General features: G+C 45.7%; 1 protein-coding gene across 5 annotated transcripts in view; it reads left to right on the top strand.

The window, feature by feature from the left end:
- Positions 1–15,635, top strand: part of LOC124045623 (dedicator of cytokinesis protein 3-like) — a 108,094-nt gene that overhangs the window by 59,433 nt on the left and 33,026 nt on the right. For 3 of the 5 annotated variants that reach the window (XM_046365057.1, XM_046365058.1, XM_046365056.1), the window contains exons 8-14: positions 1,118–1,159; positions 3,039–3,217; positions 8,027–8,108; positions 8,298–8,358; positions 8,467–8,614; positions 10,908–10,996; positions 12,197–12,322. In XM_046365057.1, the coding sequence (XP_046221013.1) occupies positions 1,118–1,159; positions 3,039–3,217; positions 8,027–8,108; positions 8,298–8,358; positions 8,467–8,614; positions 10,908–10,996; positions 12,197–12,322 (727 nt within the window). The remainder of the gene's footprint in view (positions 1–1,117; positions 1,160–3,038; positions 3,218–8,026; positions 8,109–8,297; positions 8,359–8,466; positions 8,615–10,907; positions 10,997–12,196; positions 12,323–15,635) is intronic. The other 2 variants (XM_046365061.1, XM_046365060.1) reach the window with 1 other exon arrangement.

The following is a 15,635-nucleotide window of genomic DNA, read 5'->3' as shown; positions in this document are numbered from 1 at the left end:
AGGAGGGAGTTCTAAACTGTAGTAATGTAGGAGGGAGATCTAAACTATAGTAATGTAGGAGGGAGTTCTAAACTGTAGTAATGTAGGAGGGAGATCTAAACTATAGTAATGTAGGGTAGGAGGGAGTTCTAAACTGTAGTAACGTAGGGTAGGAGGGAGTTCTAAACTGTAGTAATGTAGGAGGGAGATCTAAACTATAGTAATGTAGGGTAGGAGGGAGTTCTAATCTATAGTAATATAGGAGTGAGTTCTAAACTATAGTAATGTAGGAGGGAGTTCTAAGCTATAGTAATGTAGGAGGGAGTTCTAAACTGTAGTAACGTAGGGTAGGAGGGAGTTCTAAAATGTAGTAACGTAGGGTAGGAGGGAGTTCTAAACTGTAGTAACGTAGGGTAGGAGGGAGTTCTAAACTGTAGTAATGTAGTAGGGAGTTCTGAGCTAAGTTTACACCCCCAGTGAAAAAATACTCAGACAGATCCAGAATTAGCTAAGTGTTGTCACTGCTCAGAGTAGATAGATAGATGTCCATGTCATGTTTTGGGGGAAGCCATCTTGGAAATGGTAGACCCAGTCTGACCAATAGTCTAACTTCCCAGCGGTCGCCTATTATACCTGTGCCGTTTGTTGCGGCTTTGTAGGAAGATTGTTAGTGCAGTAAGTGCTTGGCCCAGAAACAACAGCGTGGCGCATCCCTGCCAAAAAGCCTCCTCACTCTGTCGATGAAAGTGAGCTTGTTTTTGGCAGGATACACAGGCCTTGGCGCCTCTTCAGGTAGGAGTAAAGGAGATCTCTAAGGTTGCAGAGCACAGAGGTGTGTGTGTGTGATTATGTGTGTGTGTGTAGGCTTTGTCCTCTTGTCTCCCACGGGCTAACGTTCTACCTAGTGGGCTTATTTTAGGGATAGAGCTCACTGAAGCAGCCTCTTGGCAAAATTGGTGGGCGCCTTTATATCAGCTTTCATGCAACTATTGCACTGTACTATACAACAGGTGTGGGTTCTTTGTGAGGCCCGATTGGAGGTGTACAAACCAAACAAGTGTATTGATCATGAGTAAGAAGGCAATAAAATGGGATGACTAAACTGAAATCTCTCTCTTTCCCTCTGTGCACCCCACAGCATGCATCCAGCCGACACAGTGGCCAGCCAAGCACAAACCAGGTATGACCTCAATTAAATCTACGACGCTAGATAACCAGTTGAGATACAGTATATGAGAACTTGACACGCCTCCATTTTTTATGATTACCAACACTTTGTCACTCATTTAATTGAAAATATAATTTTACTGATAAAACACATGGCACCATTTTGAATGATCAACTTTGCCATCAACACTACAATAAACACAAACACAAATCCATTCAATGTGAACGATCACCTAGATTGCAAACCACATCCACTATAATGTCTACTACACAGTGACAACCTTCACAGGATAGATATACAGTGGGGCAAAAAAGTATTTAGTCAGCCACCAATTGTGCAAGTTCTCCCACTTAAAAAGACAAGAGAGGCCTGTAATTTTCATCATAGGTACTTCAACTATGACAGACAATGAGAAAAAAAACTTCCAGAAAATCACATTGTAGGATTTTTAATGAATTTATTTGCAAATTATGGTGGGAAATAAGTATTTGGTCACCTACAAACAAGCAAGATTTCTGGCTCTCACAGACCTGTAACTTCTTCTTTAAGAGGCTCCTCTGTCCTTTACTCGTTACCTGTATTAATGGCACCTGTTTGAACTTGTTATCAATATAAAAGACACCTGTCCACAACCTCAAACAGTCACACTCCAAACGCCACTATGGCCAAGACCAAAGAGCTGTCAAAGGACACCAGAAACCAGGCTGGGAAGACTGAATCTGCAATAGGTAAGCAGCTTGGTTTGAAGAAATCAACTGTGGGAGCAATTATTAGGAAATGGAAGACATACAAGACCACTGATATTCTCCCTCGATCTGGGGCTCCACGCAAGATCTCACCCCGTGGGGTCAAAATGATCACAAGAACGGTGAGCAAAAATCCCAGAACCACATGGGGGGACCTAGTGAATGACCTGCAGAGAGCTGGGACCAAAGTAACAAAGCCTACCATCAGTAACACAAAATGCCACCAGGGACTAAATCCTGCAGTGCCAGACGTGTCCCCCTGCTTAAGCCAGTACATGTCCAGGCCCGTCTGAAGTTTGCTAGAGAGCATTTGGATGATCCCGAAGAAGATTGGGAGAATGGCATATGGTCAGATGAAACCAAAATATAACTTTTTGGTAAAAACTCAACTTGTCGTGTTTGGAGGACAAAGAATGCTGAGTTGCATCCAAAGAACACCATACCTACTGTGAAGCATGGGGGTGGAAACATCATGCTTTGGGGCTGTTTTTCTGCAAAGGGACCAGGACGACTGATCCGTGTAAAGGAAAGAATTAATGGGGCCATGTATCATGAGATTTTGAGTGAAAACCTCCTTCCATCAGCAAGGGCATTGAAGATGAAACGTGGCTGGGTCTTTCAGCATGACAATGATCCCAAACACACCGCCCAGGCAACGAAGGAGTGACTTCGTAAGAAGCATTTCAAGGTCCTGGAGTGGCCTAGCCAGTCTCCATATCTCAACCCCTTAGAAAATCTTTGGAGGGAGTTGAAAGTCTGTGTTGCCCAGCAACAGCCCCAAAACATCACTGTTCTAGAGGAGATCTGCATGGAGGAATGGGCCAAAATACCAGCAAAAGTGTGTGAAAACCTTGTGAAGACTTACAGAAAACGTTTGACCTCTGTCATTTCCAACAAAGGGTACATAACAAAGTATTGAGATAAACTTTTGTTATTGACCAGATACTTATTTTCCACCATAATTTGCAAATAAATTCATTTTTCTCATTTTGTCTGTCATAGTTGAAGTGTACCTATGATGAAAAGTGGGAAGTGGGAGAACTTGCACAATTGGTGGCTGACTAAATACTTTTTTGCCCCACTGTACATAGCATGTGTGCAGCGCAGTTGGAGCTTTGCCCCACAGTAAGGACCTGTCTTGTTAGTGTTCGTCGTCCGTTCGTTCTCAGGGCGACAACATGCGTCAGCGTCATGGAGATGGTTGCCATGTTCCGGTGCAGCACCACCTCTTCATCAACTTGAAGAGCTTCACCTATAACACCATCAGTGAGGACGCAGATGTCTTCTTCTCTCTCTACGACACCCGCGACAACAAACAGATCAGGTCGCTACACGCACAGTCAACACTCTATACTCACACAGGACACACACAAAAAGGACACATTCACACACAGGACATATTCACACAACCTCTACATGAACACGTGAAAGAACATGCTGTTCAGGTACTTGAGGGAGGACCACAGGACACACATGTGGACACCTTTTCCCTCTATGATGCACATGACAATAAGCAGACTACTGGAGGGAGGGCTGCAGGACACACACACATGTAAACATACAGGTAGGGGCATCATGCACCCATTATTTTAAAGAGGGCATGAATTACACAAGGGTGGGGGGTGATAGGAAATCAGAGAATTTAGAATTTTTCCAAAAAATAAAATAGCTTTTTCTAGAACTCTAACGCCATAATCATTGTGGCTATTTCTATATAAACAAAATATATAGCATACATCTTTGCCTGTTCAATTTTTTATTTTATCAATCAAATTGATTCTTTAAGAACTTGTATGCGTAGGAGTTTGCTACAACTGCCACTCTTGTATATAGTCTCAAAACCCTGCTGGCAACCTTGCCAGCAGGCATGGCAGCTAAGATGGTTAGACAAGCTACTCTAACTTGATTGATAGTCTGAAATGGCTTGATAGCTAATTATTAGATTGGGAGATTGGGAACCTATCTGGACTAGCTAAAGCCACGAGACTAGTATCATAGAGAGACAATCAAACATTTGAATTGGATTTATTCATCAAGAAGGTGTCATTGGCTAAATCAGGGGTTCCAAAAGTTTTTGGGCCCACGACCCGAACCCATATCTGAAAATTATTGCGACTCCATCCATGTGAAAGAAATTATGTAATTAACAGCCGGTGTTTACTTGTTTATTTGGGGCTATGGCAGCCAATTGAAAAACATTCTAACAGTATTTCTGATTTTCTCAGCTCATACTCACATACTTTTAATATTGGGCAGTTAATTGCAAATTAGTTTGACATAATGTCTGTTATCGCACCACCACTAATGAGATGGGTGTGTTGAATGTGTGTCGCATCTGAGCTTCTCAAAGTCAGGAGGCGTGGTCGACAATGTGCACCTCATCTCTGCTGTCACATCCAGCCTGGATCAATATTGGGTATTAATGCAGACGAGATCACTGAATCCAGCTTCACACAGATATGAGCTGGCAAAGAGTAGCCTACCATTGTATTTTTTATTTACTTTTTTTTACTTTTACCCCTTTTTCTCCCCAATTTCGTGATAGCCAATTCGTAGTTAGTCTTATCCCATCGCTGCATCTCCCCTACAGACTTGGGAGAGGAGAAGGTCGAGCGTCATGGGTCCTCCGAAACACGACCCTGCCAAGCTGCGCTGCTTCTTGACACACTGCTCACTCAACCCAGAAGCCAGCCGCAAGAATGTGTGGGAGGAAACACCAGCTTGCAGGCGCCCGACCTGCCACAAGGAGTCGCTAGAGTGCGATGGGATAAGGAAATCCCGGCCGGCCAGACACTCCCCTAACCCGGACAATGCTGGGCCAATTGTGCGCCGCCTCATTGGTCTCCCGGTCACGGCCATCTGTGACACAGCCTGGGATCGAACCCGGGTCTGTAGTGACGCCTCAAGCACTGCCATGGCCTACCATGAATTTTATGGTTCTTTCAAGACAATTGGGAAAATATGAGGCCAAAGCATGACATCAGGTATCTTTAGGTCGGAAAGTCAGAACTCTAGAAAGAGGTACGAGTTCCCGAGTTGAAATTCCGAGTTGGGTGACTGTTCAAAAGGATTTTCTTTCCCAGGTCCCAGTGGTCTCAAGTGCACTGAAGTCAGAAGTCAGATGTTTTCTAGTTTCCCAGTTCTTTTTGAACACTATTTATTTCCTTTGGGTCAGGAATTGAAAATCCTCCGTAGTGACCCATGAATGCGTTGTCTGCAGCATTCGGTCAAATGACAGCTCGATCAGCTGTTCGATTTCACTAACAACAGCTCCTCTCTCAATGTAAAAAATATTTTCATCACTCCCCTCAATAACCACCAAGCCTCAGTGTGAAATAGAACATCATCATGCTCTGATCCCATGTTTCCACATAGTTTTGTGAACAGGCGTGTGCTCAGTGGATGTGGTTTGATGCAGTTTACAATCAAAGTTACCTGCTGTAGTATATCTCCCAGTTCTGTGCTCACAGCTCTTTTGCCGCCAGTTGCTCTCGGTGGATCATAAAATGTGTCCATATGGGAGAACTTGAGTGCAGAGGACTGGCCGCTCTCCCGTGATAAATGGAACCCCATCTGTGTAAAAGCCCACCATTCGATCCCATATGGAATCAGTTTTTCGTCAATATAGCCACTCAGCACACTGAAAATCCCATATGCGTTTCATGCTCAGGAATCCTGACGCAAAACAATATGTCCTTGTGAAAAGCATCCCATGACATGTACAGTGCCTTCGGAAAGTATTCAGACCCCTCCTAAAATGGTTTAAATAAAACCATTTCCTCTACAATATATACACAATACCCCATAATAACAAAGCAAAAACACATGTTTTTTTACATAAGTATTCAGACCCTTTGCTATGAGACTCGAAATTGAGCTCAGGTGCATCCTGTTTCCATTGATCATCTTTGAGATGTTTCTACAACTTGGTGTCCACAGGTGGTAAACTCAATTACTTGGACATGATTTGGAAAGAAACACAGACACCCACAGTTGACAGTGCATGTCAGAGCAAAAACCAAGCCATGAGATCGAAGGAATTGTCCGTAGAACTCAGAGACAGGATTGTGTCGAGGCACAAACATGGGGAAGTGTACCCAAACATATCTGCAGCATTTAAGGTCCCATAGAACACAGTGGCCTCCATCATTCTTAAATGGAAGAAGTTTGGAACCACCAAGACTCTTCCTAAAGCTGGCCCCCGGCCAAACTGAGCAATCGGTGGAGAAGGGCCTTGGTCAGATAAGTGACCAAGAACTCGGTGGTCACTCTGACCGAGCTCTAGAGTTCCTCTGTGGAGATGGAAGAACCTTCCAGAAGGACAAACATCACTACACCACTCCACCAATTAGGCCTTTATGGTAGAGTGGCTAGATGGAATCTACTCCTCAGTAAAAGGCACATGACCGCCCGCTTGGTGTTTGCCAAAAGGCACCTTAAGACTAGCAGACCATGAGAAACAAGATTCTCTGGTGTGATGAAACCAAGATTGAACTCTTTGGCCTGAATGAGGAAACCTGGAACCATTCCTATGGTGAAGCATGGTGGCGGCAGCATCATCATCATACTGTGGGAATGTTTTTCAGTGGCAGCGTCTGGGAGACTAGTCAGGATCGAGGCAAAGATGAACGGCGCAAAGAACAGAGAGTTCCTTGATGAAAACCTGCTGCAGAGTGCTCAGGACCTCAGACTGGGACAAAGGTTCACCTTTCAACAGGACAACAAACCTAAGCACACAGCCAAGAAAACGCAGGAGTGGCTTCAGGATAAGTCTCTGAATGTCCTTGAGTGGCCCAGCCAGAGCCCGGACTTGGACTATTTACTTACCATTTACTTATGTTAATGTGATATTTCAGTTTTATTGCTTTTATAAATTAGCAAAAAATTATAGGAATGGGTGTATTGTGTTTCTTATTTTTTCTTTTGATTTATTTCACCTTTATTTAACCAGGTAAGCTCGTTGAGAACAGGTTTCCATTTACAACTGTGACCTGGCCAAGATAAAGCAAAGCAGTGCGACACCAACAACAACACAGGTGCACCTTGTGCTGGGGACAATCAAAGGCCACTCTTAAATATGCATTTTTTTCACACAACATAATGCCACAGATGTCCTAATTTTGAGGGAGTGTGCAATTGGCATGCTGACTGCAGGAATCTCTACCAGCGCTGTTGCCAGATAATTGAATGTTAATTTATCTACCATAAGCGTCTCCAACGTCGTTTTAGAGAAATTGGCAGTACTTCCAACCGGCCTCACAACCGCAGACCAGGCCTTCCACGCCTAGATTCTTCACCTGAGGGATCGTCTGAGACCAGCCACCAGGACAGTTGATGAAATTGAGGAGTATTTCTGTATTTCTGTAATAAAGTCCTTTTGTGGGGAAAAACTCATTTTGATTGGCTGGGCCTGGCTCCCCAATGGTTGGGCCTGGCTCCCAAGTGGGTAGGCCTATGCCCTGCGCTCTGCCCAGTCATGTGAAATACATAGATTAGGGCCTAATAAATGTATTTCAATTGACTGATTTCCTTATATGAACTCTAACTTAGTAAAATCATTGAAATTGTAGCATTGTTCTGTTCAGTATATATATGTTTTAAATATATACAGTAACAGTCAAAAGTTTGGACTTACCGACTCATTCAATGTTTTTTATTTATTGTACTATTTTCTACATAGTATAATACATGTAAAGGCATCAGAACTATGAAATAACACATATGGAATCATGTAGTAACAAAATAAGTGTTATTTTAGATTCTTCAAAGTTCATGAGGTAGTCACCTGGAATGCATTTCAATTAACAGGTGTGCCTTGTTCAAAGTACATTTTAAAAATGTCTTTCCTTCTTGATGCCTTTCAGCCAATCAGTTGTGTTGTGACATGGTAGGGATGGTATACAGAAGACAGCCCTATTTGTACACACCCCCCACTCACAACATGTCACCCTTAGCGCAAGGTCACTTCGCTCATGTGTCCTATTTACACACGATACAGGACTGCTCAGGGTTCCTTTCACGTTGTAAATAGATTATTTATCTCAATGGGACTTCCTGGTTTTAATAAGGATTCAATTAAAAACAATGTGCCTTAATTCATGTTATATTCTGTATGTTGTATCTCCCTTCTTAGTGAGAAGTTTATGGTGAGACTAAACAAAAATGGAGGGCCAAAGAACCCAGAGAAAGTGGACCGTCTGTGCGCTCTCTTCACGGTAACTCTTCTCTCTCCGCACTCACATGATGCCACTAATAAACACTCATAGGATTTTAGCTTTGGATTAGTGATTCATGGATTATGTGATTCAACAGCAATAACAAATAATGTAGTTACCTAATGTGGAAACATCCATGCACTGTAAGTCGGCTACAGTGTTTTGTGTTAAAGGTTGTTTTGTCCTTAGGATCTGAGCAGTAAGGACTTGAAGAGAGACCTGTACATTGTGACACATGTCATACGAACTGGTAAGCCTATGTGAAACGGAGTAACAGAAATATCACAATGTGATTTCCAGGAAAGCGATTACTCATATGGAGCTAATGCATTGTTGTTTTTGTTGTTGTGGTATCCAGGTCGTATGTTGTTGAATGACTCAAAGAAGGGTCTGCCCCACGTGCAGTACAGGAGACCGTACGGCTGTGCTGTCCTGGCCATGAGTGACGTGTTCCACACCATCACTGACCTCAAAGAGGAGAAGGACTTTGTACTCAAAGTTTACACGTGAGTCACAGTCTACATTTTATCCAGAGCGATTTACAATTAACCAACGTTTTTCTAAATACTAAAGCAATATTTAGCTGACACCACATACTACATGTAGCTGGAGTCCTGGTAAATATGGAGGCCATCTAAATGGATGTTAGTAGCCAGCATAACTGCCTACTAACAATGTAATGTGTCATCAGCCTTTTACAAAGATATCTCCATTAAAATGACTGTGAAAAAGACTCCAGAGACAGCGCCATTGGTTGGAATTCCACTGTGTTTACTGATGCATGATGTTCTACCAATGTTCTGTGAATGTTCCCAACCAAGGGCTTGACTGTGTTGATGCGCTTTGTTTTTGGACCAGAGTGATAATGAAGTGTCCTCTGGAAAATCAATATCTGTTCAACCAGGGCCTAAGATTTTGCTCCTGGCGTGATGGGAATCTGGCTCACTCTGTTAGGCACCATGCAAGAGACACTCCTGTAACCCGCCAAGCAATGAAGGCATGAGTGAGCGACAGAGAGAGAGAGAAAGAGAGTGTGAGAGTGCAAGTCACAGAGATAGACAGAGAGAGAGAGTGTGTGTGTGTGTGTATGAGAAAGGAGGAAGATGACATTTAGACAAATGCACTTAGACAAAGTTAGAGGACAAAGTTTGAGGAGTAGTAGAAGGGAAAATAACACTGAGCTCAGCATTCTGAGGCAGTGACTCAACAGATAGCTATAACGCATGTGCGTCCTCCTATCCTCCTTCTCTCTTCCCCCTCTCCTCCTCCTGTCCTCCTCCTCTCCTCCCCCTCTTCCTCAGCATTCGGCCTCCTCTGTCAGGACTCTGTCAGGGCTTTTGGATGTGGTCTAGATAGCCCGACGCTACTGTTTTCTACTGTTTTCTACTGTTTTCCATGCCCTTTTATCCACATTGCAGAAGGACATACAAAGGAGCTTGCTCTCCACTAAATTAATTCTAGAAATTAATTTCAGTATAACGTTAACTGTTGTTATTATGATGATTATTATCAGCCCTATGCACGTCTCCTCAGAGGAAAAAGCGAGCAGCGTTTTGAGTGTAGAGCAGAGCTGCCACTAAACTGTCTTCATCTATAAGGGGTTCCCGAGTTGCGCAGTGGTTTAGGCACTGCATCTTAGTGCAAGAGGCATCACTATAGTCCCTGGTTCGAATCCAGGCTGTATCATATCCAGTCGTGATTGGGAGTACCATAGGGTGGCGCACAATTGGCCCAACGTCGTCTGGGTTTGGCCGGGGTAGGCCATCACTGTAAATAAGATTTTGTTCTTAACTGACTTGCCTAGTTAAATAAAGGTTAATAAAAAATACAAATAAATAAGGCTCCAGTCTGTGCTTTCCCCCCATTCCTCTCCCATGGGCCCACTGGCCTACAGTAATGAAAAAGCCTGGTGGAGAGGGCATAGAGGAGGAAAGGAGAGAAGAGAGAGCTGACTGTCAGCTCAGCTTAGAGGCCTGTACTTTTGGGGTAATGTGCTGCTTGATAGCATGTCCCCCCACTGGTATCTTTTCGCTTCAGGGACACAACCGTCCCCATCTCCCCATCTCTCCCCCTCTAATGTATGTGTCATTAATGCTTCTCTCTATTTTCTCTCTATTTTCTATCTTTCTTCTCTGTATCTTCTCTCTTTCTCTGTATCTTCTCTGTATCTTCTCTGTATCTTCTCTCTTTCTCTGTATCTTTTCTGTATCTTCTCTCTTTCTCTGTATCTTTTCTGTATCTTCTCTCTTTCCTCTGTATCTTCTCTCTGTATCTTCTCTGTATCTTCTCTCTTTCTCTGTATCTTTTCTGTATCTTCTCTCTTTCTCTGTATCTTCTCTCTTTCTCTGTATCTTCTCTGTATATTCTCTGTATCTTCTCTCTTTCTCTGTATCTTTTCTGTATCTTCTCTCTTTCTCTGTATCTTCTCTCTTTCTCTGTATCTTCTCTCTTTCTCTGTATCTTTTCTCTTTCTCTGTATCTTCTCTGTATCTTCTCTCTTTCTCTGTATCTTCTCTCTTTTGCTGTATCTTCTCTGTGTCTTCTCTCTTTCTCTGTATCTTTTCTCTTTCTCTGTATCTTCTCTGTATCTTCTCTCTTTCTCTGTATCTTCTCTCTTTTGCTGTATCTTCTCTGTATCTTCTCTCTTTCTCTGTATCTTCTCTGTATCTTCTCTCTTTCTCTGTATCTTCTCTGTATCTTCTCTCTTTCTCTGTATCTTCTCTATATCTTCTCTCTACCATCTCTCTATCTTCTCTGTCTTCTCTCTATCATCTCTCTGTCTTCCCTCTTTTTCTCCAGATGTAATAATGAGAACGAGTGGTTTCAGATCCACGAGAACATCATACGGAAGTCCAGCACAAAGTACTCAGCCCCTAGCACAAACTATGGTACATATGATGATCATTCATCCTCTGGGGCCAGGGTTTTGGTCCGTTCCATTTCAATGGCAATCAATTCAGGAAGTAATTGGAATTCCATTTCAAGAACTTGAGAAATCCTCATTGAAGAAAAATGGTTTTCCATTTTTTTTATTGAAATGGCAATTAGTCTCCTAAATTGACTGAATTGAAATGGACTTCTAGGACATTACATGTTAAAGGATGTGAATAACTGACAAAGAAGGTAAAGTATATAGAACGTTTCGTTTCAGCTTTGAGACAGACGCTACCGGCCATATCTGTCTTAGAGGTCCTCCAAGGTTAAATCAGATATTCATTGTCATAATGGCGTATTGATCACCATGACTATGTCAATCAGCATTAAGGATAAGCTGAAGGAAAGGGCTCTCATTATTGATGTTTCACTGCACATGTACTGGATACATCCACAATGTGATGGTGCAACGGAAATGTGTTCTGTGGTTCCACATGTCAGTTGAAACGGACCTCCATTTTATTTAGACTGATAGAATGTCTGTATTGCATGCATCTTCATGTTGCTCAGTATTGTCTTTCTAGTGCTTCACACTGGTATATTTCTGTAGCATAATATGAGTCACTGAATTCCGTCATCTTGTCTTGTTCCATACCCTTCTCTCTTTTTCTATTCCTAATGCCACCCCACCTTTTTTCTCTCTCCTTTCCTCGCTGTGACTTTATCTCTCCATCCATGCTCCTGTCTGTCTCTTCCTCCCCCGCACTCTGACTAATGTCCCTTAAATACCCCTCTATTCCTCCCTCCTCTCTTTCTCTCTCTTTCATTCTCTCTCCTCTCTCTTTCTCTATCCCTTATCCTTCTCCTCCCTCTCCCTTCTCTTCCTCTTTCCCAAACCTCCCTCCCTCCCTCCCTCCCTCCCTCCCTCCCTCCCTCCCTCCCTCCCCCTCCCTCCCTCCCTCCCCTCCCCCTCCCTCCCTCCTCCCTCCCTCCCTCCCTCTCCATCCCCTCCCTCCCTCCCCCTCCCTCCCTCCCTCCCTCCCTCCCTCCCTCCCTCCCTCCCTCCCTCCCTCCCTCCCTCCCTCCCTCCCTCCCTCTCCATCCCCTCCCTCCCTCCCTCCCCCTCCCTCCCTCCCCCTCCCCCTCCCTCCCTCCCTCCCTCCCTTCACTCCCTCCCTCCATCCCTCTCTCCCTCCCTCTCCATCACTTCCCAGGCCTCATCATCTCTCTACAGCTGCTGCGGGGGGAGCTGGACCAGATCAGGAGGGAGAACCAGGCTGTGTTCAGCAGGGCTCTGGCCATCACACGCAAACTGGGCTTCCCTGATGTCATCATGCCAGGTGAGGGGTAGGGGATAGGGAGTAGTTGGTAGGAGATAGGGGTAGAGGGTTGGGTGTAGGGGGTAGAGGGTAGGGTGTAGGGAGTAGAGGGTAGGGTGTAGGGAGTAGAGGGTAGGGTGTATGGGATAGGGATTAGAGGGTAGGGTGTAGGGAGTAGAGGGTAGGGTGTAGGGGATAGGGAGTAGAGGGTAGGGGATAGGGAGTAGAGGGTAGGGTGTAGAGGGTAGGGGATAGGGAGTAGAGGGTAGGGTAGGGGGTAGGGGGTAGAGGATAGGGAGTAGAGGGTAGGGGGTAGGGAGTAGAGGGTAGGGGATAGGGAGTAGGGGATAGGGAGTAGAGGGTAGGGGGATAGGGAGTAGAGGGTAGGGTGTAGGGGGTAGAGGATAGGGAGTAGAGGGTAGGGGGTAGGAGGTAGAGGGTAGGGGATAGGGAGTAGTTGGTAGGGGATAGGGAGTAGAGGGTAGGGGATAGGGAGTAGAGGGTAGGGGATAGGTAGTAGTTGGTAGGGTGTAGGGGGTAGAGGATAGGGAGTAGAGGGTAGGGGGTAGGGAGTAGAGGGTAGGAGATAGGGAGTAGAGGGTAGGGGATAGGGAGTAGAGGGTAGGGTGTAGGGAGTAAAGGGTAGAGTGTAGGGGGTAGGGGATAGGGAGTAGTTGGTAGGAGATAGGGGGTAGTTGGTAGGGGATAGGGAGTAGTGGGTAGGGGATAGGGAGTAGAGGGTAGGGTGTAGGGAGTAGAGGGTATAGGATAGGGAGTAGGGCGTAGGGGGTAGGGAGTAGAGGGTAGGGGATAGGGAGTAGTTGGTAGGGGATAGGGAGTAGAGGGTAGGGTGTAGGGAGTAAAGGGTAGAGTGTAGGGGATAGGGAGTAGTTGGTAGGAGATAGGGGGTAGTTGGTAGGGGATAGGGAGTAGTGGGTAGGGGATAGGGAGTAGAGGGTAGGGTGTAGGGAGTAGAGATAGGGGTAGTTGGTAGGATAGGGAGTAGGGGTAGGGTGTAGGGGGTAGAGGATAGGGGATAGGGAGTAGTTGGTAGGGGATAGGGAGTAGAGGGTAGGGTGTAGGGAGTAAAGGGTAGAGGTAGGGGATAGGTAGTAGTTGGTAGGAGATAGGGGTAGTTGGTAGGGTGTAGGGAGTAGAGGGTAGAGTGTAGGGGGTAGGAGATAGGGGGTAGTTGGTAGGGGATAGGGTGTAGTGGGTAGGGGATAGGGAGTAGAGGGTAGGGTGTAGGGAGTAGAGGATATAGGATAGGGAGTAGGGCATAGGGGTAGGGAGTAGAGGGTAGAGGATAGGGAGTAGTTGGTAGGGAATAGGGAGTAGAGGGTAGGGTGTAGGGAGTAAAGTTGGTGTAGGGGATAGGGAGTAGTTGGTAGGAGATAGGGGTAGTTGGTAGGGTGATAGGGAGTAGAGGGTAGGGTGTAGGGAGTAGGAGAAGGATGTAGTTGGTAGGGGATAGGGAGTAGAGGGTAGGGGTAGGGGGTAGAGGGTATAGGATAGGGAGTAGGGCGTAGGGGGTAGGGGATAGGGGTAGGGGATAGGGAGTGTTGGTAGGGAATAGGGAGTAGAGGGTAGGGATAGGGAGTAGTTGGTAGGGGATAGGGATAGTTGGTAGGGGATAGGGAGTAGTTGGTAGGAGATAGGGGTAGTTGGTAGAAGGTAGGGTGTAGAGGACAGGGTGTAGGGAGTAGAGGGAAGGATGTAGGGGGTAGGGGATAGGGGGTAGAGGGTAGGGGGTAGGGGGTAGAGGGTAGGGTGTAGGGGGGTGGGGATAGGGTAGTAGGCGTAGGGTGTAGGGGTAGGGGGTAGGGGTAGGGAGTAGTTGGGGTATGGGATAGGGAGTAGGGCGTAGGGGATAGGGTGTAGGGGGTAGGAGGTAGGGTGTAGAGGACAGGGTGTAGGGAGTAGAGAGTAGGGTGTAGGGGATAGGGTGCATGGGTTAAGGAGTAGAGGGTAGGGTGTAGGGAGTAGAGGGTAGGGTGTAGGGGTAGTTGGTAGGGGATAGGGTGTTGGGGGGATAGGGAGTAGAGGGTAGGGTGTAGGGGGTAGAGGGTAGGGTGTAGGGGATAGGGAGTAGAGGGTAGGGTGTAGGGGGTAGGGGTAGGGGATAGGGAGTAGAGGGTAGGGGGTAGGGGTAGAGGTTAGGGTGTAGGGGATAGGGAGTAGAGGGTAGGGGTTGAGGGTAGGGGGTAGAGAGTAGGGGATAGAGGGTAAGGGATAGGGAGTAGAGGGTAGGGGGTAGAGGGTAGGGGTAGGGGATAGGGAGTAGAGGGTAGGGGGTAGAGGGTAGGGGGTAGAGGGTAGGCGATAGGGAGTAGAGGGTAGGGGGTAGAGGGTAGGGGATAGAGGATAGGGGTAGGGGATAGGGAGTAGAGGGTAGGGAGTAGAGGGTGGGGATAGAGGGTAGAGGGTAGGGGGTAGGGGATAGGGATAGGGGGTAGGGGATTGGGAGTAGAGGGTAGGGGTAGGGATTGGGAGTAGAGGGTAGAGCGTAGAGGATAGGGGATAGGGAGTAGAGGGTAGGGGATAGAGGGTAGGGGGTAGAGGATAGGGGGTAGGGGATAGGGAGTAGAGGGTAGGGGATAGAGGGTAGGGGGTAGAGGATAGGGGATAGGGAGTAGAGGGTAGGGTGTAGACAGTAAGGAGAAAGGAGGAGTTCCAGAAAATAGGGCTTGTGTTTCATTCAAGGGAAGTTATTATTTAAGGGGGATAAGCAGATGTTCAGAAGGACACCAGTTTCATTGACACAGTTGGAAACCAGTCTCAGTCCAAAATGCTCAAAATCAGATGTTTCACATGAAATAAACCCTCAGCAGGAGCTAGGCCTATACTGAAGAGAATGTAGGCTAGGTGTTTCCTACTTTCGACAACATTTGGGTCAGAGGCTTAAAGAGATTCTCTGGTGCTTTTGTATACTTTTTAGCCAGTAGTTCTGACAGTAGCACCCACGAGCCAAAAGTGGTCTCCGAAAATTGCGTACTATGTCACATATATTTAAGATATGTTCTCTCTCTTTCGCTCTCTCTCAATTAAATGTGCTTTATTGGCATGACGTAACAATGTACATATTGCCAAAGCTTATTTTGGATATTTACAATATTAAGATAGTAAGAATCAAAATTGTCAATAAGACAACAGTAACAACAATAACCAAGGATGAAAATAACCATACATTGAACAATAACAATAAGCATACAGTGGAGGACATGTGCAGGTTGATTGGTCTGTCAGACACTGTCCCTCATCTTATGGCTGGCAGCACTCTCTCTCTCTGCTGTGTCCATTGAGCCGTTGGGCCTGCCCTGCAACCTCATTGGAT

The sequence above is a fragment of the Oncorhynchus gorbuscha genome, linkage group LG10 (assembly GCF_021184085.1).
Source record: "Oncorhynchus gorbuscha isolate QuinsamMale2020 ecotype Even-year linkage group LG10, OgorEven_v1.0, whole genome shotgun sequence".
Classification (NCBI taxonomy): Eukaryota; Metazoa; Chordata; class Actinopteri; order Salmoniformes; family Salmonidae; genus Oncorhynchus; species Oncorhynchus gorbuscha.
Note: the sequence above shows the minus strand (reverse complement) of the source record. Positions and strands in the feature narration are given on the sequence as shown.